The 25,426-nt window shown below is 46.8% G+C and overlaps 1 protein-coding gene across 2 annotated transcripts in view; it reads left to right on the forward strand.

Moving 5' to 3' along the window:
• Positions 1-25,426, forward strand: part of LOC119966642 (diacylglycerol O-acyltransferase 1-like) — a 146,306-nt gene that overhangs the window by 70,673 nt on the left and 50,207 nt on the right. For both annotated transcript variants that reach the window (XM_038798684.1, XM_038798685.1), the window contains 3 exons: positions 17,892-17,932; positions 23,169-23,254; positions 24,267-24,319. In XM_038798684.1, coding sequence (XP_038654612.1) covers positions 17,892-17,932; positions 23,169-23,254; positions 24,267-24,319 — 180 coding nt within the window. The remainder of the gene's footprint in view (positions 1-17,891; positions 17,933-23,168; positions 23,255-24,266; positions 24,320-25,426) is intronic.

The following is a 25,426-nucleotide window of genomic DNA, read 5'->3' on the forward strand; positions in this document are numbered from 1 at the left end:
TCAGGGTCCCGACACTTACGGATTGGATACACTCCCCAGGTAGACGATATGTTCCACTTTTGGTAGAGTTTCTCCATTGAAATAGATGGAAGGAGATACTGGATCTCACCCTGGGGCGGGTTGGTAAAAAAACTTGGATCTTGTTTGCCAAAGCAAATCATCTTTGCCAGCTCAAGGAAGGATCCCGAACAAGTGGAGGACACAGGAAGCACTTCAAAGACACCCAGAAGGCTTGCCTTAATAAATGCAACGTCGATGTCAACACCTGGGAGACCCTTGTTCAGAAGAAAAGACACTTGCTGTTAAATAAGTTGCGAGTGCCGCATAAGAGACTGTTAAATAAGTTAAGAGCCCATGGTGTTCAGGGTAAGATCCTGGCATGGATAGAGGATTGGCTGACTGGCAGAAGGCAGAGAATGGGGATAAAGGGGTCTTTTTCAGGATGGCAGCCGATGACTAGTGGTGTGCCTCAGGGGTCTGTGCTGGGACCACAACTTTTCACAATATACATTAATGATCTGGAGGAAGGAACTGAAGGCACTGTTGCTAAGTTTGCAGATGATACAAAGATCTGCAGAGGGACAGGTAGTATTGAGGAAGCAAGGGGGCTGCAGAAGGACTTGGACAGGCTAGGAGAGTGGGCAATGAAGTGGCAGATGGAACACACAGGAAAAGTGAGAGGTTATGCACTTTGGAAGGAGAAATGGAGGCATGGACTATTTTCTAAATGGGGAGATACTTAGGAAATCAGAAGCACAAAGGGATTAGAGGCCCTCATTCAAGATTCTCAAGGTTAACGTTCAGGTTTAAAAAAAATTAATTTACGGGATGTGGGCGTCGCTGGTTAGGCCAGCATTGATTGCCCATCCCTAGCTGCAATTCAGAAGGTGGTGGTCTTGAACCGCTGCAGTGCTTGAGGTGTAGTTACACCCACTGTGCTGTTAGAGAGGGAGTTCCAGGATGTTGTCCCAGCGACAGTGAAGGGATGGCGATATATTTCCAAGTCAGGTGAGTGACTTGGAGGGGAACCTCCAGGTGGTGTGTTACCCAGGTATCTGCTGCTCTTGTCCTTCTAGATGGTAGTGGGTGTGGGATTGGGAGGTGCTGACTCAGGAACCTTGGTGAGTTCAGTCGGCAGTGAGGAAGGCAAGTGCAATGTTGGCATTCATGTTGACAGCAGGGATGTACTTCTGAGGCTGTATTACACTCAGGTCTGACCCCATTTGACGTATTGTGAGCAGTTTTGGGCCCCATATCTGAGGAAGGATGTGCTGGCGCTGTCTGGAGGAGGTTTACAAGAATGATCCCTGTTGTGGCCGCACGGTGGCGCAGTGGTTAGCAGTGCTGCCTCACGCTGCCAGGGACTCGTATAGTCCCACCCCGGGTCAATGTCCGTGAGGCATTTGTACATTCTCCCCGTGTCTACGTGGGTCCCATCCCCACGAACCCAAAGATGTGCAGCGTAGGTGGATTGGCCACGCTAAATTGCCCCTTAATGGGGGGAAAAAAATCAAGAATTGGGTACTCTAAATTTATTTAAAGAAAAGGAATAATTCCTGGATTGAAGAGTTAGTCATACGAGGAACGATTGTGGACTCTTAAGTCTGTACTCGTCGAAGGATGAGGTGGGATCTTATTGAAACTTACAGGATAGTGAGATGCCTCGATAGAGTGGATGAGGAGAGGATGTTTCCACTTGCAGGAAAAACTAGAAGCAGAGGACACCATCTCGGACTAAAGGGACAATCCTTTAAAACAGAGATGAGGAGGAATTTCTTCAGCCAGAGGGTGGTGAATCTGTGGAACTCTTTGCTGCAGAAGACTGTGGAGGCCAATTCATTGAGTGTCTTTAAGACAGTGAAAGATAGGTTCTTGATTAATAAGGGGATTGGGGTTGTCTGCGTGGGTTTCCTCCGGGTGCTCCAGTTTCCTCCCACAAGTCCCGAAAGACGTGCTGTTGGATAATCTGGACATTCTGAATTCTCCCTCCGTGTACCCGAACAGTCGCCGGAATGTGGCAACTGGGGGATTTTCACAGTAACTTCATTGCACTGTTAATGTAAGCCTATTTGTGACAATAAAGATTATTAATATTATTATGGGGAGAAGGGAGGAGAATGAGGATGAGAAACTTATCAGCCATGATTGAATGACTGAGCATACCCGATGGGCCGAATGGCCTAATTCTCCTTCTATGTCTTATGGTCTATGAACCTACTTGGAGAAAGCTCCCAATTATCATAGAATTTACTGTGCAGGAGGAGGCCACTCAGTCCATCGAGCCTGCACCGGTGCTTGGAAGAAGCACCCTACTAATGTCCAGACCTCCACCCTATCCCCGTAACCCAGCAACGCCACCTTTGTAGACACTAAGGACAATTTAGCATGGCCAATCCACCTAACCTGCACATCTTCGGACTGTGGGAGGAAACCCACGCAGACCCGGGGAGAACATGCAGTCTCTGCACAGACACTGACCCAAGTCGGGAATCGAACCTGGGACGCTTACACTGTGAAGCTATTGTGTTAACCACTGTGCTACCGTGCCGGGATTCTCCAAGGATACCCGACGGCAAAAGGAGGCCCAATAAAGGAGCCTGAGAAAGGAATAGCCGTGACCTAGAGTCTAAGGACCGATCCCATCTCCCGGAACCACCTGCCAAGCGTGTGGTCGAAGATGCGGCTCTAGGATCGGACTCCTCAGCCATGCAAGGACTCGGAGAACCCATGACCAGTAACACGGAGTTTTGTAAGTGTACAATCATACTCGTTGGCGAGTGATTGCCCAAGAAGACTCTTCATAGAATTTACAGAGCAGAAGGATGCCATTCGGCCCATCGAGTCTGCACCGGCTCCTGGAAAGAGCACCCTACTCAAGGTCAACACCTCCACCCTATCCCCATAACCCAGTAACCCCACCCAACACTAACGGCAATTTTGGATACTAAGGGCAATTTATCATGACCAAACCACCTAACCTGCACATCTTTGGACTGTGGGAGGAAACCGGGGCACCCGGAGGAAACCCACTCACACACGGGGAGGATGTGCAGACTCCGCACAGACAGTAACCCAAGCCGGAATCGAACCTGGGACCCTGGAGCTGTGAAGCAATTGTGCTATCCACAATGCTACCATGTGGCTCTTGTACCACAAAAGCTTAAAAATATGACCAGAAGGTCACCAACAGAAAAATGTTACAATTTCTTAGGTTTTCTTGGCAGGTTTCTTGACACCCCCATGCACCATAAGACCATAACATATAGGAGCAGAGTAAGAAGTCTCACAACACCAGGTTAAAGTCCAACAGGTTTGTTTCAATCACTAGCTTTCAGAGCATTGCTCCTTCCTCAGGTGAATGAAGAGGGAGGTGCCAGAAACATATATATAGACAAAGTCAAAGATGCAAGACGATACTTTGAATGTGAGTCTTTGCAGGTAATTAAGTCTTTACAGATCCAGAGATAGGGGTAAAGAGGTGTGAATTGTCTCAAGCCAGGACAGTTGATACGATTTCGCAAGCCCAGGCCAGATGGTGGGGGGTTAATGTAATACGACATGAACCCAAGGTCCCGGTTGAGGCCGTACTCGTGTGTGGAACTTGGCTATATGTTTCTGCTCGGCGATTCTGCGTTGTCGCGCGTCCTGAAGCCCGCCTTGGAGAACTCTTACCTGAAGATCAGAGGCTGAATGCCCTTGACTGCTGAAGTGTTCCCCGATTGGAAGGGAACATTCCTGCGACACTCGCCAGGCAGGAATGTTCCAGAGACGACTGTGCTAAACCAACCGCTCCGTGATTTGAAGCAGATACACCCCAGGCCCACTGAGTTCGACTTCCTCCAGCCAGCCTGGCCCTGGTACCATGCTCATCCCCAGCCTCGACACTTGCTGGCTTACTGTTCTGATTCCCACCCCCCCTGCCATATTAGTTTAAACCCACCCGAAGCATACCAGCAAACCTCCCAGCCAGGATATTGGTGCCCCTCCAGTTCAGGTGGAACCCGTCCTTCTTGTACAGGCTCCACCTTCCCTGGAAGACATCCCAGTGATCCAAAAAACTGAAGCCCTCTCCCGCCAGTTCTTTAGCCACGTGTTCAACTTCACTATTTCCCTGTTGCTAGCCTCGCTAGCACGAGGCACAGGGAGTAATCCTGAGATTACTACCCTCGAGGTCCTGCTTTTTAATCTTCTCCCTAACTCCCTAAATTGCCGTTGCAGGAGCTCGCTACTCTTTCTGCCAATGTCATCCGTACCAATGTGGACAAGGACCTCCATCTAATTTCCCTCCCGTTTTAGGATGCTTTGTACCCGCTCAGAGACATCCAGGACCCTGGCACCAGGGAGGCAAACTACCATCCTGAAAATGGAAATGAAAATGGCTTATTGTCACGAGTAGGCTTCAAATGAAGTTACTGTGAAACACCCCTAGTCTCCACATTCCGGCGCCTGTTCGGGGAGGCCGGTACGGGAAGTCCTGGAGTCTTTTTCGCGGTCACTGAAGCACCTACCTGTGCCCCATAATATTGAATCCCCTACCACTATTGTTTTTCTACACTTTGTACCCCTGTCTGTGCAGCAGGGCTAGTCGCCTTCGCTCTGGCCACTGCTGCTGCTGTCCCCTGATGGACCTTCCCCATCATCAGTATCCAAAACGGCATACTTGTTCGATAGGACGACAGTCATAGGGGACCCCTGCACTGTCTGCCTACCTGTCTGGCGGTCACCCGTCTACCTTCCTGTACCTTGGGTATGACCACATCTTTGTAACTATTATCTATCACAATTTCAGCTAATTGTGTGCTCCTCAGTGCTTCTAGCTGCTGCTCTAACTGATCAATGCATTCGGTCGAGATCTACCATGCGGATCTAGTGGCGCTTGCGAACAGCAGCAGGGGGTAGCAGGGGGCAGCAGGGTAGCATGGTGGTTAGCATAAATGCTTCACAGCGCCAGGGTCCCAGGTTCGATTCCCGGCTGGGTCACTGTCTGTGGAGTCTGCACGTCCTCCCCCTGTGTGCGTGGGTTTCCTCCGGGTGCTCCGGTTTCCTCCCACAGTCCAAAGATGTGCGGGTTAGGTGGATTGGCCATGCTAAATTGCCCGTAGTGTCCTAATAAAAGTAAGGTTAGGGGGGGCTTGTTGGGTTACAGGTATAGGGTGGATACATAGACATAGACATAGAACAGTACAGCACAGAACAGGCCCTTCGGCCCTCAATGTTGTGCCGAGCCATGATCACCCTACTCAAACCCACATATCCACCCTATACCCGTAACCCAACAACCCCCCCTTAACCTTACTTTTATTAGCACACTACGGGCAATTTAGCATGGCCAATCCACCTAACCCGCACATCTTTGGACTGTGGGAGGAAACTGGAGCACCCGGAGGAAACCCACGCACACAGGGGGAGGACGTGCAGACTCCACACAGACAGTGACCCAGCCGGGAATCGAACCTGGGACCCTGGAGCTGTGAAGCATTTATGCTAACCACCATGCTACCCTGCTGCCCCAAACGTGGGTTTGAGTAGGGTGATCATGGCTCGGCACAACATTGAGGGCCGAAGGGCCTGTTCTGTGCTGTACTGTTCTATGTTCTAACACTAAATCTCAGTAGAAATTTGAGTTAACACTTCTCGGGTGCAAATAAGAATCGTTTTTATTGACTCTAGTTGATTACAATTGAGAATCACTTAAATCTTATTCTCTAATAAGTCCAGCTAGCAAAAGGACTCAAAGAGAAGCAATTTGTAGACAATATAACTTTCAAATAATACAGAAATGATTTCTTGCTTACGGCAAACAGCTTGCAATAACTTCAAAAGTCAGAGTTAGAAAGTGAAATATGAAAGACAGAGACAGCGAATAATTAAGTCAAAATATAGATTGATTCCGGAATGGTATATGGCCGTACGGACCCCCACGGTTATACTAAATCATATCAGTTTAGCCATCTATCTACACCCCTATGAAATCCTAATTGGTTTGGGTCAGAATCAACTAAGTTAGATTCAACGTTTAGCTGTCTGTAATGTGCAACATTAACTTGAAATGTTTCATTAATAAATTCTTATATGTGCTATGGAATGTGATTCAGTGCCGTTATCGCAAGCAGCCTGAAAGGGATTATTGCTGACTTGACTGTTAAGACAATGGCTCTGTTGTCATGGAGCCTGCCCTGTCCTTGGTCACTTTATCTTGCAAATGTATTTGTTAGCTGAATAAGAATGCTGTTTTAACCTATCTGTTTCTGTGTTCTGTTGAAGCTATGTTTTGAAATGCTGAATGTGTGTGTTTTGAAATGACCTGAGGTCATGAGAGTTTTAAAATGGTATTTAATAGACTCGGGGCTTAATGCTAAATAGCTATCTTTTACCTATCACTTTTACCTATTGAAAATAGCTGGCTTCTACACTTTTGCAACTGAATGCACTTGCCACAGATGTAGTCCTCAGACCCACTTGAAGTGTCCATGCTGCCCCACATCATGCTGGAGTAGCACACTACCCTACCAATTGACATCTCTCCCTCTTTTGGTTGTAAGATTTTTTTTAAAAACTACATATTAGTTAGGCCCTTAATAAAAATTTACTGCTGCTGCTTTCACGAATAGGCCCCAAAAATGTAATGTGTCTTCTGGTAACTGCAGGCACTAAATCTAGCCTGCTACCCTCTCGTGAGAAGGGGAAAAAAAACCTCTTCCCTTACAAAATGTAGCTCAGAATCTACTCCGGTGAGCCTTGGAATGAAAAGGTTAAGGACATGAGTCAACTGATTTATAATGAACTACTGAGGAGCCGCGCTGTCTTTTGTAACTCTGACGTCTGCAGAAGGTTCACCTGGCACTCAATTTAAACACTTACCGGATCCACTGCACCCGCTATTCCTAGCTGCACCTTGAGTTCCTGTAAAGATAGTTCCTGAGTAAGACTAGGCCTGAAATCCCCCGCGCTCAATTTAAATACTTACCGGTCGCTAGGCTCCGCCCTCCGGACACTGCTCCCGCGATTCCCGGCTGCTCCTTGAGTTCCTGTAAAGGTAAGTTCCCGAGCGAGACTAATCTCATCGAAAGTCATAGTTTGTGAAGTAAAAACAAGATTGTACTTTTTTCTATACTTGTGTAAATTTCTAAAGAAATGGGAATGTATTTAAAACAAAGTTCATGTGTAAATCTAAGGATGCGCATGTTCAACTGAAATTGTTTAATTTTCAGCAGTAAAAAGTCATAAACTTGGAAAAATCAGGGATTGGAAATCAAGTTTCAAAGTAAACAAAAATAGAGAATACCGGCTGCGAACGGCCTTTGAATATGCATGATGGAGTCTTTCCGCCAGAGGCAGCAGCAGAGATAAAGTCATGTACCCGACGAGTACACTGATGCCACGTGCCTTGTATATCCCTGCTTTGGGTGCAAAATCATGGAGGAGATATTCCTGAAGATGGATTATTTTGTAATAAGGAAGATACGGGCAGAGACACAAACAGGCCACGATCTCAACTGAATTTGCTGGAGAGAGCTTTTCAGGAGAGTCCACGACAAGAAAAATCAGTGCTGGTGTGAGCTGTGTCAGACCTCGGGGCCTCTGGTGAGCAACTGATTAAGAAGAAACTGAAATCGGGGACAAAGTTGTATTGAGATGATTTCTTGAGGCGTGACTTTATTGTGCAAATGCAAATCAGGATGCAAAACCCATGTGTGTTAAATGCAGGGAAGTACTGACAAATGAAAGTTTAAAACCCTCAAATCTTCAAAGGCATTTGAAGACTTAGCATGGCGAGTTTGTGGACAAACATCTTGATTTTGTTTCTAAGGATGCAGCGAGAACTTAAATCGTCAGCTGAAGCCCTTGGCAGAAATGTAGCATTGGATGACGAAGCAAGTTAGTTCGCGAGGACCAACCAAGTGAGGGCCAAGCAGGCTCCCCTTTCACATTAAAGATAAGCAATGATGGTGTGTCGCGAAGGTCGGCATGCGTGGGTCGCTAACATCAGCCAGCTTAGTTTCTGAATGTCCATCGTTCGGTAAAAAGTGGGTCCCGTGAAAAAAGTTTGAAACACACTGCCCTACAGTACAGAAAGAGGCCATTCGGCCCGTCGAGTCTGCACTGACCCTTTGAAAGACCACCAACCCCAGGCCCCACCCCCTCCCGCCCTGTAACCTCAACCTGAGGGGCAATTTAGCATGTCCACTCCACCTAACCTGCATATCTTTGGACTGTGGGAGGAAACCGGAGCACCCGGAGGAAACCCACGCACACACGGGGAGAAAGTACAGACTCCACACAGACAGTGACCCGAGGCCGGAATTGAACCGGGGTCCCTGGCGCTGTGAGGCAGCAGTGCTAACCACTGTGCCACCATGCTCCCCTAATCTTGGAATGGTGGACGATGGCCACCAATGCATCCACTATTTTTAGGCCAACTTCCTTAAGTACTCTGGGATGTAGATTGTTAGGCTGACTGCTACCTCTTTAACATTGTCTCTGTTGCTGCATTAGCTCATCGGTTGAAGCCGACACCAAATCATTGTTACCTTTCAACACAAACCATCTGGAATGGCCTCCCACTGTGTACCCTCTGTAAACTTGGTCCTTTCTAAGTTCTTCTGTCCATATACTGACGCACAGGTGGCTTTGTGTTATTGTCACTAAAGTAGCAATCCAGGAACCCAGGGTGATAGCTCTGGGGACCCGGGTTCAAATCCCACCACGGCAGAATGATGGTGAAATTTGAGTTCAATAAAAATCAGGAATTACGAGTCTAATGAAACTATTATCGAACGCACTGCCGAGGGACGTGGAGGAAACAGATACAATAGCGGTGTTTGAGGTATGTTGACGAACACATGAATAGGATGGGAGTTGAGGGATATGGACCCTGGAAGTGCAGAAGGTTTAGTTTAGACAGGCATCGTGATTGGCGCAGGCTTGGTGGACCGAAGGGCCTGTTCCTGTGCTGTCCTGTTCTTTGTTGTAAAATTACATCTGGTTCACAAATGTCCCTTCGGGATGGAAACCTGGGTCCTTACCTGGACTGGCCGACATCCGCCTTGCCCGCAATGCTTTGTTGCGATAATTTGTCTTGTTTGTTTAAACACCACAGTGTACAGATATGTAATTGTAATAATTCAGGGTGAGATTTTTATTGAGCCATCACACTAAACTCGTATTGAAATTGTGATCGCGTACATGACATCGTTCCAGTGTGGGAGCCGGGTTAGCTCAGTTAGCTAGACAGCTGGTTTGTGATGCGGAGCGAGGCCAACAGCGGTTCAATTCCTGTCCCGGCTGTGGTTATTCATGACGGCCCCGCCTTCTCAACCTCACCCCTTGCCTCACCAAATCAACCTCACCAAATCACCACCAGTCAGCTCTCCCCCCTCAAAGGGGAAAGCAGCCTATGGTCATCTGGCACTATGGAGACTTACCGTACCTTGTGAGCGCACTAATTATACTATTTTGGCCGTAGGATTCTACACTCCATCCAGATCACTAATAATTCAGAATATATCAAAGATACTTAATAACAATATGTACCCAACAATATGCATCTAGTCTTTTTCCATCTCAATTCAGTGTGTATTACCTTGATTATTGCCCCCTCAAAGTCTTCCAAACACTTTATTTGTGACCAGGGTAATATATTCCAGGCCAACACTGGCTGATTCTTGCGCATTCTGCCATCAACATCCTTGTCTGTGGAAATAGCTTTCCTCCAGCCTGTTTACACAACTCAGCAGAGAACTGTGTTAACTCCTTGTGTGCTGATCCCACTTGCAGCCCAAGCCATTGAAGTACCCTGGTAGTGTGAACTCGTTCCATAAGATATTGGAGCAGAACTCGGCCATTCGTCCCACCATTCAATCCTTCCCACAGCATCAAGTCCTCCTTGCACATCACCCCTGTGGCTGCTGTTGGCTCCGGGAGGTCAACAGCACCTGCTTTACAATTCACATTCTTGTTTTTAAAACCCTCCATGCCCCTTGCCTGCCCTCCCTCTGTTGGCTCTGCAATCCTCGTACTCTGTGCTCATCCAATTCTGGCCACTTGCCCTTTTCCCGCTTCCGTCACTTCAACACTGACGGGGTGTACCTTAAGTAGCCTCGGACGAATGCGCTAGAATTCTCGCCCTGAACTCTCGCCACTTCTCTCGCTCCTTAATTATCTCTGCAGAAAGCTAAGAATGTGTCAAATATGTTCTCGTCCAAGATCAACAGACTTTTCCACATTTGAGAGATCCAGGGGTATAGGGACAGGCCAGGGTGGTGTAGTTGAGCTAGATCAGTTCTTTCCTTATTGAGTGCTGGTTCAAGGGGCCGAATTGCTCACTTCAGCTTCTGTTTCTTGCATTCTTATGCTCTCTTTTTAGGGTGCTGCTTACAATCCACCCCTTGGGCCAATCTTTTAGTCAGCTATCCTACTATCACCATATGTGGTTCAGTGGCAGCTTTATTGAAAGCACTTTGTAATAATAATAATCTTTATTAGTGTCACAAGTAGGCTTACATTAACGCTGCATTGAAGTTACTGTGAAAAGGCCCTAGTCGCCACACTCCGGCGCCTGTTCGGGTACACAGAGGGAGAATTCAGAATGTCCAATTCACCTGACAGCACGCCTTTTGGGACTTGTGGGAGGAAACCAGAGCACCCGAAGGAAACCCACGCAGGCACGGGGAGAACATGCAGACTCCACACAGACAGTGACCCAAGCGGGAATCAAACCCAATTGTGAAGCAATAGTGCTAACCACTGTGCTACCCAAAGCACAACGTTTTGGATGAATGCAAGTTATTGAAATTCTTTGCGTTCTTAATTAATTGGATTTGGATGGCACGGCCAATGTCCGAATTATTGCCCATCGTCTTGCTCCACCCCACCATGAGCATTGCGAGTCGGACAAGGAAATAGGAAATGAAATGAAAATCGCTTATTGTCACAAGTAGGCTTTAAATGAAGTTACTGTGAAAAGCCCTTAGTCGCCACATTCCGGCGCCTGTTCGGGGAGGCTGGTACAGGAATCGAACCGTGCTGCTGGCCTGCCTGGGTCTGCTTTCAAAGCCAGCGATTTAGCCCAGTGTGCTAAACCAGAGGTGTACCGAGAGCAGGTGAGGGGTTGACAATCTGTTAGATTCTTGAGAACAAGTCACCAGATTTACTGAATGCCGTTTTGCAACTTGCTTCTGGTAAGATTTGTTGGGATAACTGTAACTGGCTGATCATTTGTTGATTTAGGGTCCAACTAGTTCAGCAGCTTTGTGGATAAATGTTGCCGTGAAGATTTGCTACTTAAATGCTTGGTGTTTAATTACAGCTGGTGCAATCTGAACCTTTAATTACTGCAATGAATTTTTAATAGTTTTAAAATGTGTGTGGGAACTACCCTGGTGTGTGGTTCCGTACTTGGCTATTGAATTAATCTCCTTGTTTTGTTTGAAAGATGTGGATGTCCTGGATTGCGGAATATTAGTGAACCAAGGGCGCTCCCACTGCCTTTGGTGGAGCTTTCCTTCACCATCCATGTTATTGCTTTGGTTCGTGCGTTTTGGGAGGTTGGCCTTCTCTCTGCTGTTTACTGAGCATGTGTTTAACAGTTCCACCACAACCTTGTACTCATTTGACCTGGGAGTCAGTCACAAGTGGTGAATTGTTATCTTTTGGCACACACAGCTCTATTCCTCACAGCCTGTCTGGGGAAAATATGTTCTCTTGCCTGTTCTTTCATTGTGTTTTTAAAAAATATATGCAACATAAATAACCACCACTGCTACTGCCAGCTTTATTTATTCTTTGGATCTGGGCAGCAGGAGTAAATCCCTATTTATTGCCCAACATACTGCCCACATCCTGGTCATGAGGAGTCAGGCAAAGAAATGTGAAGTCAAGTGTTGCCAATGTGGATCAGGTGTCGGATTTCCCCTGGGCCAGTTTGGCTTTTATAACAAATGATCAAGTTTACCAATTTTGCAACCTGCCCAGGTACGATTTGAACTCTCAATATCTGCCGTGATAATCTCGTACCAAAACCACAGGTCAGCTTTACCCTCAGTAACTGCAGATCACTAGCAAGTGTTTCTGGCTGGGAGTGTGTAGATCTGCCGGAAAGATTGTTGTATTGAGCGCCAAAGGAATGAGGACATTTGCTGTCCATTCGTATAGAAATCATTCAGTACAACTCCAGACCTGTCGCAGTTTTGAAACAGTTGTTTCAGTTCCATGTGACCACTACATGGGGGCTGCTCCAGCTCAGCTGGCTGGACAGCTGGTTTGTGATGCAGATCGAGGCCAACAACGTGGGTCCAATTCCTGTACCGGCTGTGGTTATTCATGAAGGCCCCGCCTTCTCAACCTTGCCCCTTGCCTGAGGTGTGGTGACCTTCAGCTTAAATCACCACCAGTCAGCTCTCCCCCTCAAAGGGGAAAACAGCCTATGGTCATCTGAGACTTAATGTTTACATTTAGATTTATTGTCACGTGTACCGAGGTACAGTGAAAAGTCTTGTTCTGCGTACAGTCCAGGCAGATCATTCCATACGTGAAAAACATAAGACATACGATCAATACACAATGCACAATGAAGCATACGCAGTGTAGTGCCACAGCAGTTGAGAAGATGCGTAGAGAGATCAGTTCAGTCCATAAAGTCATTCAGGAGTCTGGCAACAGCGGGGAAGAAGCTGCTTTTAAATCTATTGGTGCGTGTTCTCAAACTTTTGTATCTTCTGCCTGATGGTGGGAAGGGTCTTTGATTATGCTGCCCGCTCTCCCCAGGCTGCGGGTAGTGTTGACCGAGTCAGTGGATGGGAGGCAGGTTCGTGTGATGGACTTTTAACAGGAGTACAGCAGTTGTTTGCCCAGCCAATGTCAGCTCCTTCATTGATGATCTTCCCTTCAAAATAAGGTCAGGAGAGGGGATGTCCGCGGAGTTTTCAGCAAGTCTTCATTTGCAGCAAGGCCTGCACAATATTCCGATTTGGACTGATAACTGGCAAGTAACATTCATGCCTCACAAGTAGCATGCATTGGCCATCTCCAAACAGAGAATCTGAACATCTTTACGTAACATTCAGGCAGCATTGCCACTGTTGAATTCCCACATCAGCAACATCCTTGAGATTGTCATTGGCTGGAGACTGAACTAGACCAGATAAATACTGTGGTCACAAGAGCAGGTCAGAGACTGGGAAATCTGCTCACAGTAACTCAGCTGATTCTTCAAAGCCTGTCCACCACCTCCAAGGCACAAATCAGGAGTTTGATGGAATGCTCTTCACTTGCCTGGATGAATGTAACCACAACGACACGCAAGAAACTCAACACCATCCTGGACAAATACCCCATCCACCACCATAAACCTAAACATTCACTCCCTCCACCACTGACGCACAGTAGCAACAGGATGCACTGCAGGAACACACCAAGGCTCCTGGGGTAATATCTTCCAAACCCACAGCCACTACCATCTACAAGGACAAGAGCAGCAGATACCTGGGAACCCCACCACCTGGAGGTTCCCCTCCAATCCACTCACCACCCTGACTCGGAAATATATCGCCGTTCCTTCACTGTCGCTGGGTCAGAATCCTGCAACTCCTAACAGCACAGTGGGTGTACCTACACCACATGGTTTACAGCAGTTCAAGAAGGTGACTCACCATTGCCTTTCCAATTGGGGTCAGACAACAAATGCTGGTCCAGCCAACATCCCATGAATGAATTTTTAAAAATTAAAAATTTACCTGACTCAGCCATAAAAATATTCAATAACTCTGCCCACGCTGCTCTCTGGAAAAGTGAATTCCATAAACTAATGACATTCGGAGAGAACATTTCTCCTCGTCTCCCTCACAAATGGGAGAACCCTTGGGCGCAATTCTCCCAACGGGAGACAAAGTGCCGACGCCGGAGTGAAAACCGGAGTGTTTCACTCCGGCGTCGGAGGCCACTCCTTACCCCCTATTCTCCCACCCCCAGGGGGCGAGGAGCGGCGCCACGTCATTTGCGAGCGCCGGGCCGTGGCGCCGCATCAAAGCGGCATCGCGTAATTGACGCGGCCGGTGGTGCTTAAATGACGTTGCATGCGCAGGTTGGCCAGCGCAACCCGTGCATGCGCAGTTGCCATCCTCCCCGCGGGCGCCCCGCAAGACATGGAGGATTGATCTTGCGGGGTGGCGGAGGAAAAGAGTGCGTCCTTTAGAAATGCCGGCCCGCCGATCGGTGAGCACCAATCGCGGGCCAGACCCCTACTGAGCAGCCCCCTGGTGCTCGATCCATCTCCTCCCCCCCCCCCCCCCCCCCACAGGCCGCTCACGCAGCGTTCGTGCGCTGTTCACGCCAGCAACGACCAGGTGTGGTTGGCGCCAGCGTGAACCCGTCGGATTGGGCAGGCCACCATCCGGGCCGGAGAATCGCCACTCGCCTGTTAGAAACAGTGAGCGGTGATTCTCCGAGCGGCCTGTCATGAAACGCCGTTTTGGGAGGGGTAGGAGAATCGCGTGCGGGTGCCAGGGCAGCATGGCGGGAATCACCCGGCACTCCCGCGATTCTCCCACCCAGCGTGGGGGTCGGAGAATCGCACCCTTTATTTTTAAACCCTATTTCTATAATCTCTAATGGGTAGCACGGTGGTTAGCATAAATGCTTCACAGCTCCAGGGTCCCAGGTTCAATTCCCGGCTGGGTCACTGTCTGTGCGGAGTCTGCACGTCCTCCCCGTGTGTGCGTGGGTTTCCTCCGGGTGCTCCGGTTTCCTCCCACAGTCCAAAGATGTGCGGGTTAGGTGGATTGGCAGGCTAAATTGCCCTTAGTGTCCTAAAAAATAACGTTAATGGGGGTTGTTGGGTTACTGGTATAGGGTGGATACGTGGGTTTGAGTAGGGTGATCATTGCTCGGCACAACATCGAGGGCCGAAGGGCCTGTTCTGTGCTGTACTGTTCTAAAGAAAAATGGGAAACCTGTCGAGAACCCTCAGGACGTTGTTTCAATAAGTTCAACTCTCATTCCTCTAAACCCAATCGATATGGGTCCAACCTGTCCAAACTTCTGTCATAAGATTCAAAGGAGTTAGTTGAGTGAACCTTCTTTGAACTGAGAATACAATTGTATTTCCTTAAGTAAGGAGAACAAAACTGTACACGGTCCTCCAGATTCAATCTCACCCTACACACTTTTGTATTTCATTCCCCCCGGCAATAAACAACAACCTCCCTTACCACTTGCTGTATCTGCACACTAATCTTTTGTGATTCATGTACCAGGACACTCACTTGATACACAGGGTACTGCAATCTCTTCATTTAACTGAGGTACTGCTTTTCTGTTCTTCTTGCCTGAACGAAAAAGGTCATATTTTCCCTCATTCTCCTCCCATCTGCCCAATTCTTGCCCGCTCATTTCAAATCTACAAAAATATTTAGATAGATTATGTCTTCCTCACGATTTACTGCGGAGCAGACTCGATGGGCCGAGTGGCCTAATTATGCTCCTATGTCTTATGGTATGTGTGGTAGTATGACTAGGGGTATTACGGTACCTGGAGGTGTGAGCTGCCATTGGTGCAGAGGGCTCGCTGCCCATTAGCCCAGGTATCGTGTTCTCCGTATTCCTATTAGCTAAGAGGAAGGTAGCTCCGCCTACGAGGCGGGGTATAAGAACCCGTGTTCCCTAGCAGCCGGGCCATTTCTGTATGTCTGCTGCCGGGCTCACTTCTTGCTGATTAAAGCCTTTCGTTTCGGACTTCACCTACGTTTCGGGTCCATTGATTGTGCATCAATATGTTTTCAATAACCATTTAGGTATAGCACTTAGGGCAAAGGGGATCAAAGGATGTGTGGGGGGGAGGGGTGACAGGTTACTGAGTTGGATGATCAGCCAAGATCATAATGAATGGCGGGGGAGGCTCAAAGGGCCGAATGGCCTCCTTGCTCCTGTTTTCTATGTTTCTAAACAAAGCTAATTACACCGGTAAAAAGGGTGAGCTGGCTGAGGTTGATTGATTAAATAAACTAAAAGGTTATGACAGCAAATAAACTGGGGAACATTTAAAAAAAATAATGTAAAGTATTTAACAAAGTTACATTCAAACGATAAACAAAAGCTGAGCAAGAAAGTTCCATCCACAGCTTATTAAGGAAGATAAATTAGATGCTAAATGGAAAGAACGGTGATTAAAAGCAACGAATGGCCATGTGACAAGTGGTGGATTGGGCGTGTTTTAGAAACTTGCAAAGAGCCATCAAAAAGTAGATAAAGAAGGAAAAAATGAATGAGAATATACTGGAATGCGCTGCTTGGGAGAGTGGTAGAGGTGGGGCCAGGGTCTGGAATGCGCTGCTTGGGAGGGTGGTAGAGGCGGGATGCCTCACATCCTTTAAAATGTACCTGGATGAGCACTTGGCATATCTTAACATTCAAGGCTATGGGCCAAGAGCTGGCAAATGGGATTGGGTGGGCAGGTCAGGTGTTTTTCATGCGTTGGTGCAGACTCGATGGGCTGAAGGGACTCCTCTGCACTTTATTATTCTGGGAAACTAGGCAGGAATGTAAAACAGATTGTAAGGTTGCAAGAGTATAGAAAGGAGGAGTGTAGCTGAAGTAAATGCTGGTCCTCCAGAAGAAAAGACAGGAAACATTATCATGGAGGATAAGAAAATGGCAGAGATATTGAACAAAGGTTTTGTGCCTGCCTTCACAAGTTACATACCAGAATCTCAGAATTTATAGTGCAGAAGTAGGCCATTCGGCCCATCGGGTCTCCACCGGCCCTCGGAAAGAACATCCTACTTAAGCCCACGCCTCCACCCTATCCCAGTTACCCACCTAATTTTAGCAACACCAAGGGCAAATTTAAGAACATGGAACAGTACAGTACAGCACAAGCCCTTCGGCCCTCGATGTTGTGCCGAGCTTTGACCGAAACCAAGATCAAGCTATCCCACTCCCTGTCATTCTGGTGTGCTCCATGTGCCTATCCAATAACCGCTTGAAAGTTCCTAAAGTGTCCGACTCAACTATCACAGCAGGCAGTCCATTCCACACCCAAACCACTCTCTGAGTAAAGAACCTACCTCGGATATCCCTTCTGTACCTCCCACCCTGAACATTATAGTTATGCCCCCTTATAACAGCTACATCCACCCAAGGAAATAGTCTCTGAACGTCCACTCTATCTATCCCCCTCATCATCCTATAAACCTCTATTAAGTCGCCTCTCATCCTCCTCCGCTTCAATGAGAAAAGCCCTAGCTCCCTCAACCTTTCCTCATAAGACTAAATAAGACTCATTAGCATGACCAATCCACCTAACCTGCACAGCTTTGGACTGTGGGAGGAAACCGGAGCACCCAGAGGAAACCCACGCAGACACGGGGAGAACGTGCAGACTCCGCACAGACAGTGACCCACGCTGGGATTCAAACCTGGGACCCTGGAGCTGTGAAGCCACAGTGCTAACCACTGTGCTACCAGGCCGCCCTGAAAATAGAGGGTAACTAATTAGAGTAAGGAAATTAAGGTAATCAATTTGAATGCAGGGAAAAGTACTGGAGAAACTCGAGGGATTAAAATCCCCAGGATGTGATGAGCTATATCCTAGGGTTCAAAAAAGGTTCTAAAAGAAGCTGCAATCACCATCTCTTAAGACGCCAACCTGATCTAATAGAACAGCTCGAGGGGCTGATTGGCTTCTTCCTACCCCTATCTTTCTCTGAGGCATATTGAGGATTGTTTTCAGCACTGATCATTGAAACCTGGTTTGATTGTGGAACGCGTGCGCTTTGATTAGGAACTCTGCACACATCAGTAGCTTTAGACTTTGGTATTGTTGACACCATTAACACAGATCGAAGATCTGAATTAGCAACAGATATTGTGTAACCAATTTGTATGTTTTCTTGCAGATCCTGAGCAATGCTCGGCTTTTCCTGGAGAACCTTATTAAGTAAGTATTGATTTGTCATTTTTAAAACAAAACCTGTCTCTTACTCTTGTAGTGGGTGAATGATCAACAGCTGTTAGATATGTGAGGGGGAGGAAATCAATATAAGGTTTTTATTTGGATCTCGTGGTACAATTTCAGCTTCAGTTGCCCAATTAGTGTCAGATACATGGTGGGAATAATGGAATCACTCCACCCAGAATACACCATAGTGGAGGAGGCAAAGCATCTTTCCAGCAATGCCCCCCCTCCCTCAATAAACCACACAGTAATCCAGAATGTAAATGAGAAGCAGAGGAGGGTGGAAACAGATAGAAACTCTTGAATTTTCAGCAAGTTCGCAATCATTGAAATATTTTTGAAATGTAGTTGCTAATACCTGAGCCATAGCACTTGGAGTCATGCAAAATCATTACTGTGTTAACCTGATCATCGGTGTTGGTATATTGTTTAGTCTGCGCACAGTACTTCATGCACACTGTGTGCTCAAGCTGATGTTGAAATGTCGAGCCTTATCTACTGGAGACTCTCAGGTTTGTGCACTCTGTTCCCCCTGATCATCATCTCCCTTTATCCTACCTTGCTTGTTCACTTATCTTCACTACTTAATTTACTACATCGTCCCAAACTTGATCCCTGCCTCCCATCCATTGACTCCATCTACACCTCCTGCTGCCGGGGGAAAGCGGGCAACATAATCAAAGACCCCTCCCACCCGGCTTACTCACTTTTCCAACTTCTTCCATCGGGCAGGAGATACAGAAGTCTGAGAACATGCACGAACAGACTCAAAAACAGCTTCTTCCCCACTGTCACCAGATTCCTAAATGACCCTCTTATTGACTGACCTCATTAACACTACATCCTGTATGTAGTTGCATCGTGTACCTTGTGTTGTCCTATTATGTATTTTATTAACTTTTCTTTTCATGTACTTAATGATCTGTTGAACTGTTTGCAGAAAAATACTTTTTTTTTTCTATAAATTAAGAGTACCCAATTCATTTTTTCCAATTAAGGGGCAATTTAGCATGTTCAATCCACCTACCCTGCACATCTTTTGGGTTGTGGGGGCGAGATCCGGGGAGAATGTGCAAACTCCACACGAACAGTGACCCAGAGGCAGGATTGAACCTGCGACCTCAGCGCTGTGAGGCAGCAGTGCTACTCACTGTGCCACCGTGCTGCCCAGAAAAATACTTTTCACTGTACCTCGGTACATGTGACAATAAACAAAATCCAATCCAATCCAATCCTTGTTTCCCCTATTGAGTTTAAAGCTCTCTCTACCACCCTAGTTACACAATTCATCGAAACACTCGTGGTCCAGTACAATTCGCTCTTTCCCAAGTACTAGTGCAAATATCCCAGGAATTGAAATGCATTTCTCCACACTGATCTCTGAGCCACCCATAAAACTTTCCAGTTTTATTTACCCCATGCCAGTTTACTCATGGCTTCGGGTAGTAATCCAGAGGTTGTCCTTTGGAGATTCTGCTTTTTAATTTAACCCCTAGCTGCTCATACTCCCTAAGCAGAACCTTTTTTCTAGTCCTACTTAGGACATAGCCTGGTACCCCCTGATTATACAGTCTCCAAGCACCACCTCATTCCTGTTCAGTCCGTCTCCCCCCCCCGCCCCCCCCGAGCATGAATGGCCTCCTGTACTACAATGCCATAATCAGTTTGCTCATCCACCCTGCAACCACCACTTTTATCCATGCAATTGAAAGAACCTCAAACCTTTCGGCCAATTGCAAAGGCTGAGGCTCCTCCGCTTTTTGGGCAGCACGGTAGCATTGTGGATAGCACAAATGCTTCACAGCTCCAGGGTCCCAGGTTCGATTCCGGCTTGGGTCACTGTCTGTGCGGAGTCTGCACATCCTCCCCATGTGTGCGTGGATTTCCTCCAGGTGCTCCAGTTTCCTCCCACAGTCCAAAGATATGCAGGTTAGGTGGATTGGCCATGCAAAATTGCCCTTAGTGTCCAAAATTGCCCTTAGTGTTGAGTGGGGTTACTGGGTTATGGGGATAGGGTGGAGGTGTTAACCTTGGGTAAGGTGCTTTTTCCAAGAGCCGGTGCGGACTCGATGGGCCGAATGGCCTCCTTATGCACTGTAAATTCTATGACTTCTGCCTTGTGGATTCCCAATATCTGCCTCACTCACGATCGCACCCTGTTGTCTCTGATCCTGCCCAACTCCATGAACAAGCATTGAGCCCATGATCCGCCATTGCTGTGAGCACAAAATGAGAAAAACAATTTGGTCATTCCTGGGTTCTCGACTTGGATCGACTCCTTTCCTTTCTGGCATCAGTGATTCCAGGACTTTATCCCTGCTATTCTGCTGGATTTTAAACCGCGCATACCACAAGATATTAATGTGAGAAATGATCAACAGACCTTGACAGGAAGGGACAGGGAGTAATAACGTAGGAAAATGTTAAGTGATGCACTTTGGTAAGAAGAATAAAGGAGCGGAATATTATTTAAATGGAGAAAGACTGCGGAAAGCTGCAGCACAGAGGGATTTGGGGGTCCTCATGCATAAATTGCTAAAAGCTAGCATGCAAGTTCAGCAGGGAATTGGGAAGGTAAATGGAATGTCGGCCTTTGTTTCAAAGGGATTAGAGTTTAAAAATAGTCCTGCTAAAACTACACAAAGCACTAGTTAGACCTCACCTGGAATTCTGTTAACAGTTTAAGTCCCCTTATCCATGGAAAGATATACTGACACATGGAGGCAGCTCAGAGAAGGTTCACGTGTTGATCCCGGGTGTGGAGGGATTTTCCTATGAGGAGAGGTTGAGTCTGAACTCATTGGAGTTTAGAAGAATGAGAGGCGACCTTGTTGAGACATACAGGATTCTCAGGGGGTTTGACAGGGTCGATGCTGAGAGGATGTTTCACCTTGTGGGAGAGTCTGGGACCAGAGGGTTTGGAATCCATAGATTAATTGAGGGTGGTCAGGATAGAATTTTTAGGAGCAAATTATATTTCTTACTTGTGACAATAAAGATTATTATTATTAATCTCAGAGTCAGGGGTTGCCCATTTAAGACAGATGTGGAGGAATCTCTTCTCTCGATGGGCTGAATGGTCTACATCTGCTCCTACGTCTTACAGCCTTATACTCTCCAGCACCTGAATGTCTCGCTCTTTAATTACTAAAATTACTCTCTTTATTCAGGATGCAATCTAGCCTGAGCACAACAACATTTTTTTATAGACTCCCTAATTTCTGTTCATCTATTTTGGCGATAATACTCAACATTATGTTGTCTTTTTTGATTGCTGATCTTTGCTAGATTGATGTTGAATCACGAGATCTGTCGGCTCCATTCATGGAGTATGTGTATCGTCTGTCTGCATCCAGCATTTTACTTTTGTCTGTGTGAAATTTCAACTACCTGTGTTCTCAAGCATCATATTTTGTCGTCTGTTCCCCCCCTCCTTCGTGAAGCAACTTAAAGGCCAAGCTTTTGCTTATTTCTGCTCATGCCTCCACCCATGTCTTGTGTTTGACTACACTACTGTGAAATGGATTGGGATCTTTTTCTATGTTTAAATGCTTGTTCCTGTTGTCCAACGCATTCTGCTACTTCCAGTTCCACTGCCACCCTACATTGGTCTTGTGAATTCAGGTCGTACTTAACTTGCTGAAGGGTGCTGTGAGCAGCTTGCACACAATAATCGTTTTGCTGTGAAAACATTCTCTTTGCCTCCACACTTCAGAAGCCTGTGTTTGAGCATTTATCCAACAAGCTGAAACAAAGGTGTGATAGAAGGCCTGTTGAGATTTTCTCTTTCGTTCAAGGCAAATAGAATGTTGGCCTTCATTTCAAAGGGCGTTTCATTGGCGTTTCCCAAGTTACATTGCTAGTCTTTCTCACAGATAAGTTAACTGTGCTCGGTGAGGGGTATGTAAACAGCACTGACTCTTTGTTGGGAAGTGGGGGGAGATGAGGGTTTTATTTATTTTCTATAAATCTCTTCCACTCGCTCCTCTACAAAATTGTCTACAAAATTATGAGGGGCATAGACAGAGTGGATAGTCAGAGGCTTTTCCCCAGGGTAGAGGGTCAGTTACTAGGGGGCATAGGTTTAAGGTGCGAGGTGCAAGGTTTAGAGGAGATGTACGAGGCAAGTTTTTTTTACACAGAGGAGAGTGGGTGCCTGGAAGTCGCTGCCGGAGGAGGTGGTAGAGGCAGGGACGATAGTGACATTTGAGGGGCATCTTGACAAAAAGGATAGGAATAGAGGGATACGGACCCAGGAAGTGTAGACGATTGTAGTTTAGTCAGGCAGCATGGTCGGCACGGGCTTGGAGGGCCGAAGGGCCTGTTCCTGTGCTGTATGTTTCTTTGTTCTTTGTTCCTCGTGTATCATAATATAATTAGAAAGATGGCAGGATGCAAATGTTTAACTTGTTCTAAACTCTACTGCTGGCAAGGCCGACACTCGCTGTCCATCCCTGTCGTTTTCCGAAGAAAGTAGTGGACGATAGTTTTGGTACAGAGAAGTGGCTTAGTGTCAGCCATGTGGTATTGGAGTCACATAGCAGCAAACTGGGGAAGAACAGAAGCTGTCCTCCTGAAAGGATATCGGTGAATTAATTGAGCCTTCACAATAACTCGAAAGCTTCATGGCCACCTTTAAGTTGCAGATATACTTTGGCCCGTAACTTCCTGGTTCCCCAGTGTTGCATTTAGGGCGTATCCCAGTGATGCACTGGGAAAACCCTCTTGGGCGTTCCCACACAAGAGTTTCCCCGGCAATTGTCCAGAAATGTTAACTTCCCCTGGACAATTGGGTTAGGCTGGGAGCCATCAGGCAGAGGTAACTTAAGTCGCTAACATTGGGTGGTTCTGCCAGATTTGCCCTGGTAGTTATTCTGAGAGAGTCAGGGAGAAAAAAAATCACTTCTAACTCCAGAGTACCTATGTAAACACCCGGACCAAACCTCTCACTGGACAGCCCATACGACCACCCCCCACCGTCAACGATTCTGGGTGGTGGAGCGGGCTACCCGGTCAGAAGACCAGATCATCGGTGTTTCTCCACGGTTTTATATCTATTTAGTTGATTGTAGGAATTGCGGGGTATTCCAGCCTTTAATTCTGAGTTGATGGAGAGCAGTCGTCTGAATTTAATGTGATGTGAAAAAAATCAATTTTAAATTGATATGGGTTGGAAGATTTTGTAAAAAACTGGCATTGATCCCCTTTCAATGTGCAGATATGGTATATTAGTGGACCCCATTCAAGTCATCTCGCTGTTCCTGAAGGATCCCTACAATTGGCCTGCCTTGTGTCTTATAATTGGTGAGTATCCTGCATGGAGGAAATGAATGGTTCCTCTGACCCCTTTTCCACTCTCTTGTGGTTTCCAGCAGTAGATTAAAGTAAAGGTATTTGCCATTGGTTTGTCCAGAGGAATGCTCTTTGCATTCTGATAGCTCTTTGCTGGTTTATTTCTCACGACAGCACGCCTAATTTTTAGAAGCAAATGTGCTCTGTCGTCTCTCAAACCTCTTTGCCGTATCTCAGCTAACTTACTCTCAAACTTATTTTAAAATTTAAAATTTAGAGTACCCAATTCATTTTCTCCAATTAAAGGGCAATTTCGCGTGGCCAATCCACCTACCCTGCACATCTTTGGGTTGTGGGGGGCGAAACTCACGCAAACACGGGGAGAAATTGCAAACTCCACACAGACAGTGACCCAGAGCCGGGATCGAACCTGGGACCTCGGAGCCGTGAGGCAGCAGTGCTAACCACTGTGCCACCGCGCTGCCCTCACTCTTGAACTTTTATTAATCTTGTGGCAAATGACTTTCTTTCTTCAGATCCCCTAACTTTAAACTCGTCCAACGATATTTAACGTTCCTCCTTGCCTGCAATTTGTTACTTTTGAACCTGTCCCTGATATTTTCTACTGATTTTAATTTCGAACACCAGAAATCCTTTTTTTGAAAACTCAGGTTACTTGTGGTTAGAATTCTCTTCCTTTGTTCACACTGTGCTCTCCGCTCCTATTATATAACAATGTAATCGTGTCCTCTCATCCCAGGTATGGTGAATCATTGTTTATTTTGAGATTTCGCCTCGTGCCCTGCCTTGGGTTTAGCTGCTTTGCTGCTCTTCTCGTCATGATTGGCGCGTATTGTGTTTAGTGACTGGGTGGGTCATGAAACTGTAAAGGGAAAAGTGCGACTGTAAGAGATGGCGTTACTGTCACAGTGCCACATTTTGCTCAAATCACACTAGTCTGTAGTTATATCGTTCTCTTTCCACTTGCTGTTTATGATTTAACAGGCCTCTTTGTGTTCCCCAGTCTCGAATGCTTTTGTAATTGTGACACTGCAGATTGAAAGGAAAATGGCTATGGTGAGTTTGTAGTTTTATTTTTCTTGAGGGATAGGGAATGCCTGTGTTTTCATTTCTTGTTGGTCGTTAGTGCCAGTGAGACTGTTGGAGAAGCTGACTGGTTGGTAGAGCTGGACAGATGGGTTGCCTGTTCTCTGGGGAATGTTCATCGCACCCGCTGCATGAGCTTCACCTGTGTCGAAGCAAGTCACGCCTCTCTGATTGGAGAGCTGAGAAGTGACAAGTCTTCCTTTACCCCAGCTTTCACGAAAGCTGTGCAAGTACAGTTCCACAGACAGTGGGAACCCTTCAGCACGTTCTGTAATTGGCCGTTATTTGTTATGTGCATCCTGTGACAGTGAATATTGACATGGAATTTTACCATCCCAGCCGAGCTCGTTTCTGTCCTTGCTGACATCGGCTCTTAAGGATTGCTCGATAGGAATCAGGAGGAGGAATCCTGCCCATCGCTTTCTCTGCCTCCGACAAAATCCACTCTCTAATACAGTGTTCAAGAGTTCTTGACGCTAATTATATTAGCCATTCCTCTATCCAGCCAATGGAATGCCAAGAGATCACAGTCCAAAGATGTGCGGGTTAGGTGGATTGGCCATGCTAAATTGCCCGTAGTGTCCTTAAAAGTAAGGTTGGGGGGGGGGGGGGTTGTTGGGTTACGGGTATAGGGTGGATACGTGGGGTTGAGTAGGGTGATCAATGCTCGGCACAACATCGAGGGCCGAAGGGCCTGTTCTGTGCTGTACTGTTCTATGTTCTATCACGACACTGGGCAGCAGCTTGAGGTCAAATAGCACTGCAGTAAGTCCAGCAATACGGGAGCTGGAACTTGAAATGACCGTGAAAGCTGCTTGTTTCCTGAATCTCCTTCAGGGGTGGGCCGCACAGGAACTCCCTATTAGTCCACACATGGCGTTTGTAACTCTATAGTATGTAGCTGACTTCTTGTACCCATTATTCTAGCTGCCACTGACTTGCTAAAAGAATGCCCACCATTCCTTTCTTTGGACATCTGGGGATGGGCAATAAATAGTGTTGTCCCTATTCTAAACAGAAATAAAAATAACTAGTTCAGAGATCGATAGCCCCATCCGGGAGTTACAGCTGAAACCT

This window comes from Scyliorhinus canicula, chromosome 5, assembly GCF_902713615.1.
Source record: "Scyliorhinus canicula chromosome 5, sScyCan1.1, whole genome shotgun sequence".
Classification (NCBI taxonomy): domain Eukaryota; kingdom Metazoa; phylum Chordata; class Chondrichthyes; order Carcharhiniformes; family Scyliorhinidae; genus Scyliorhinus; species Scyliorhinus canicula.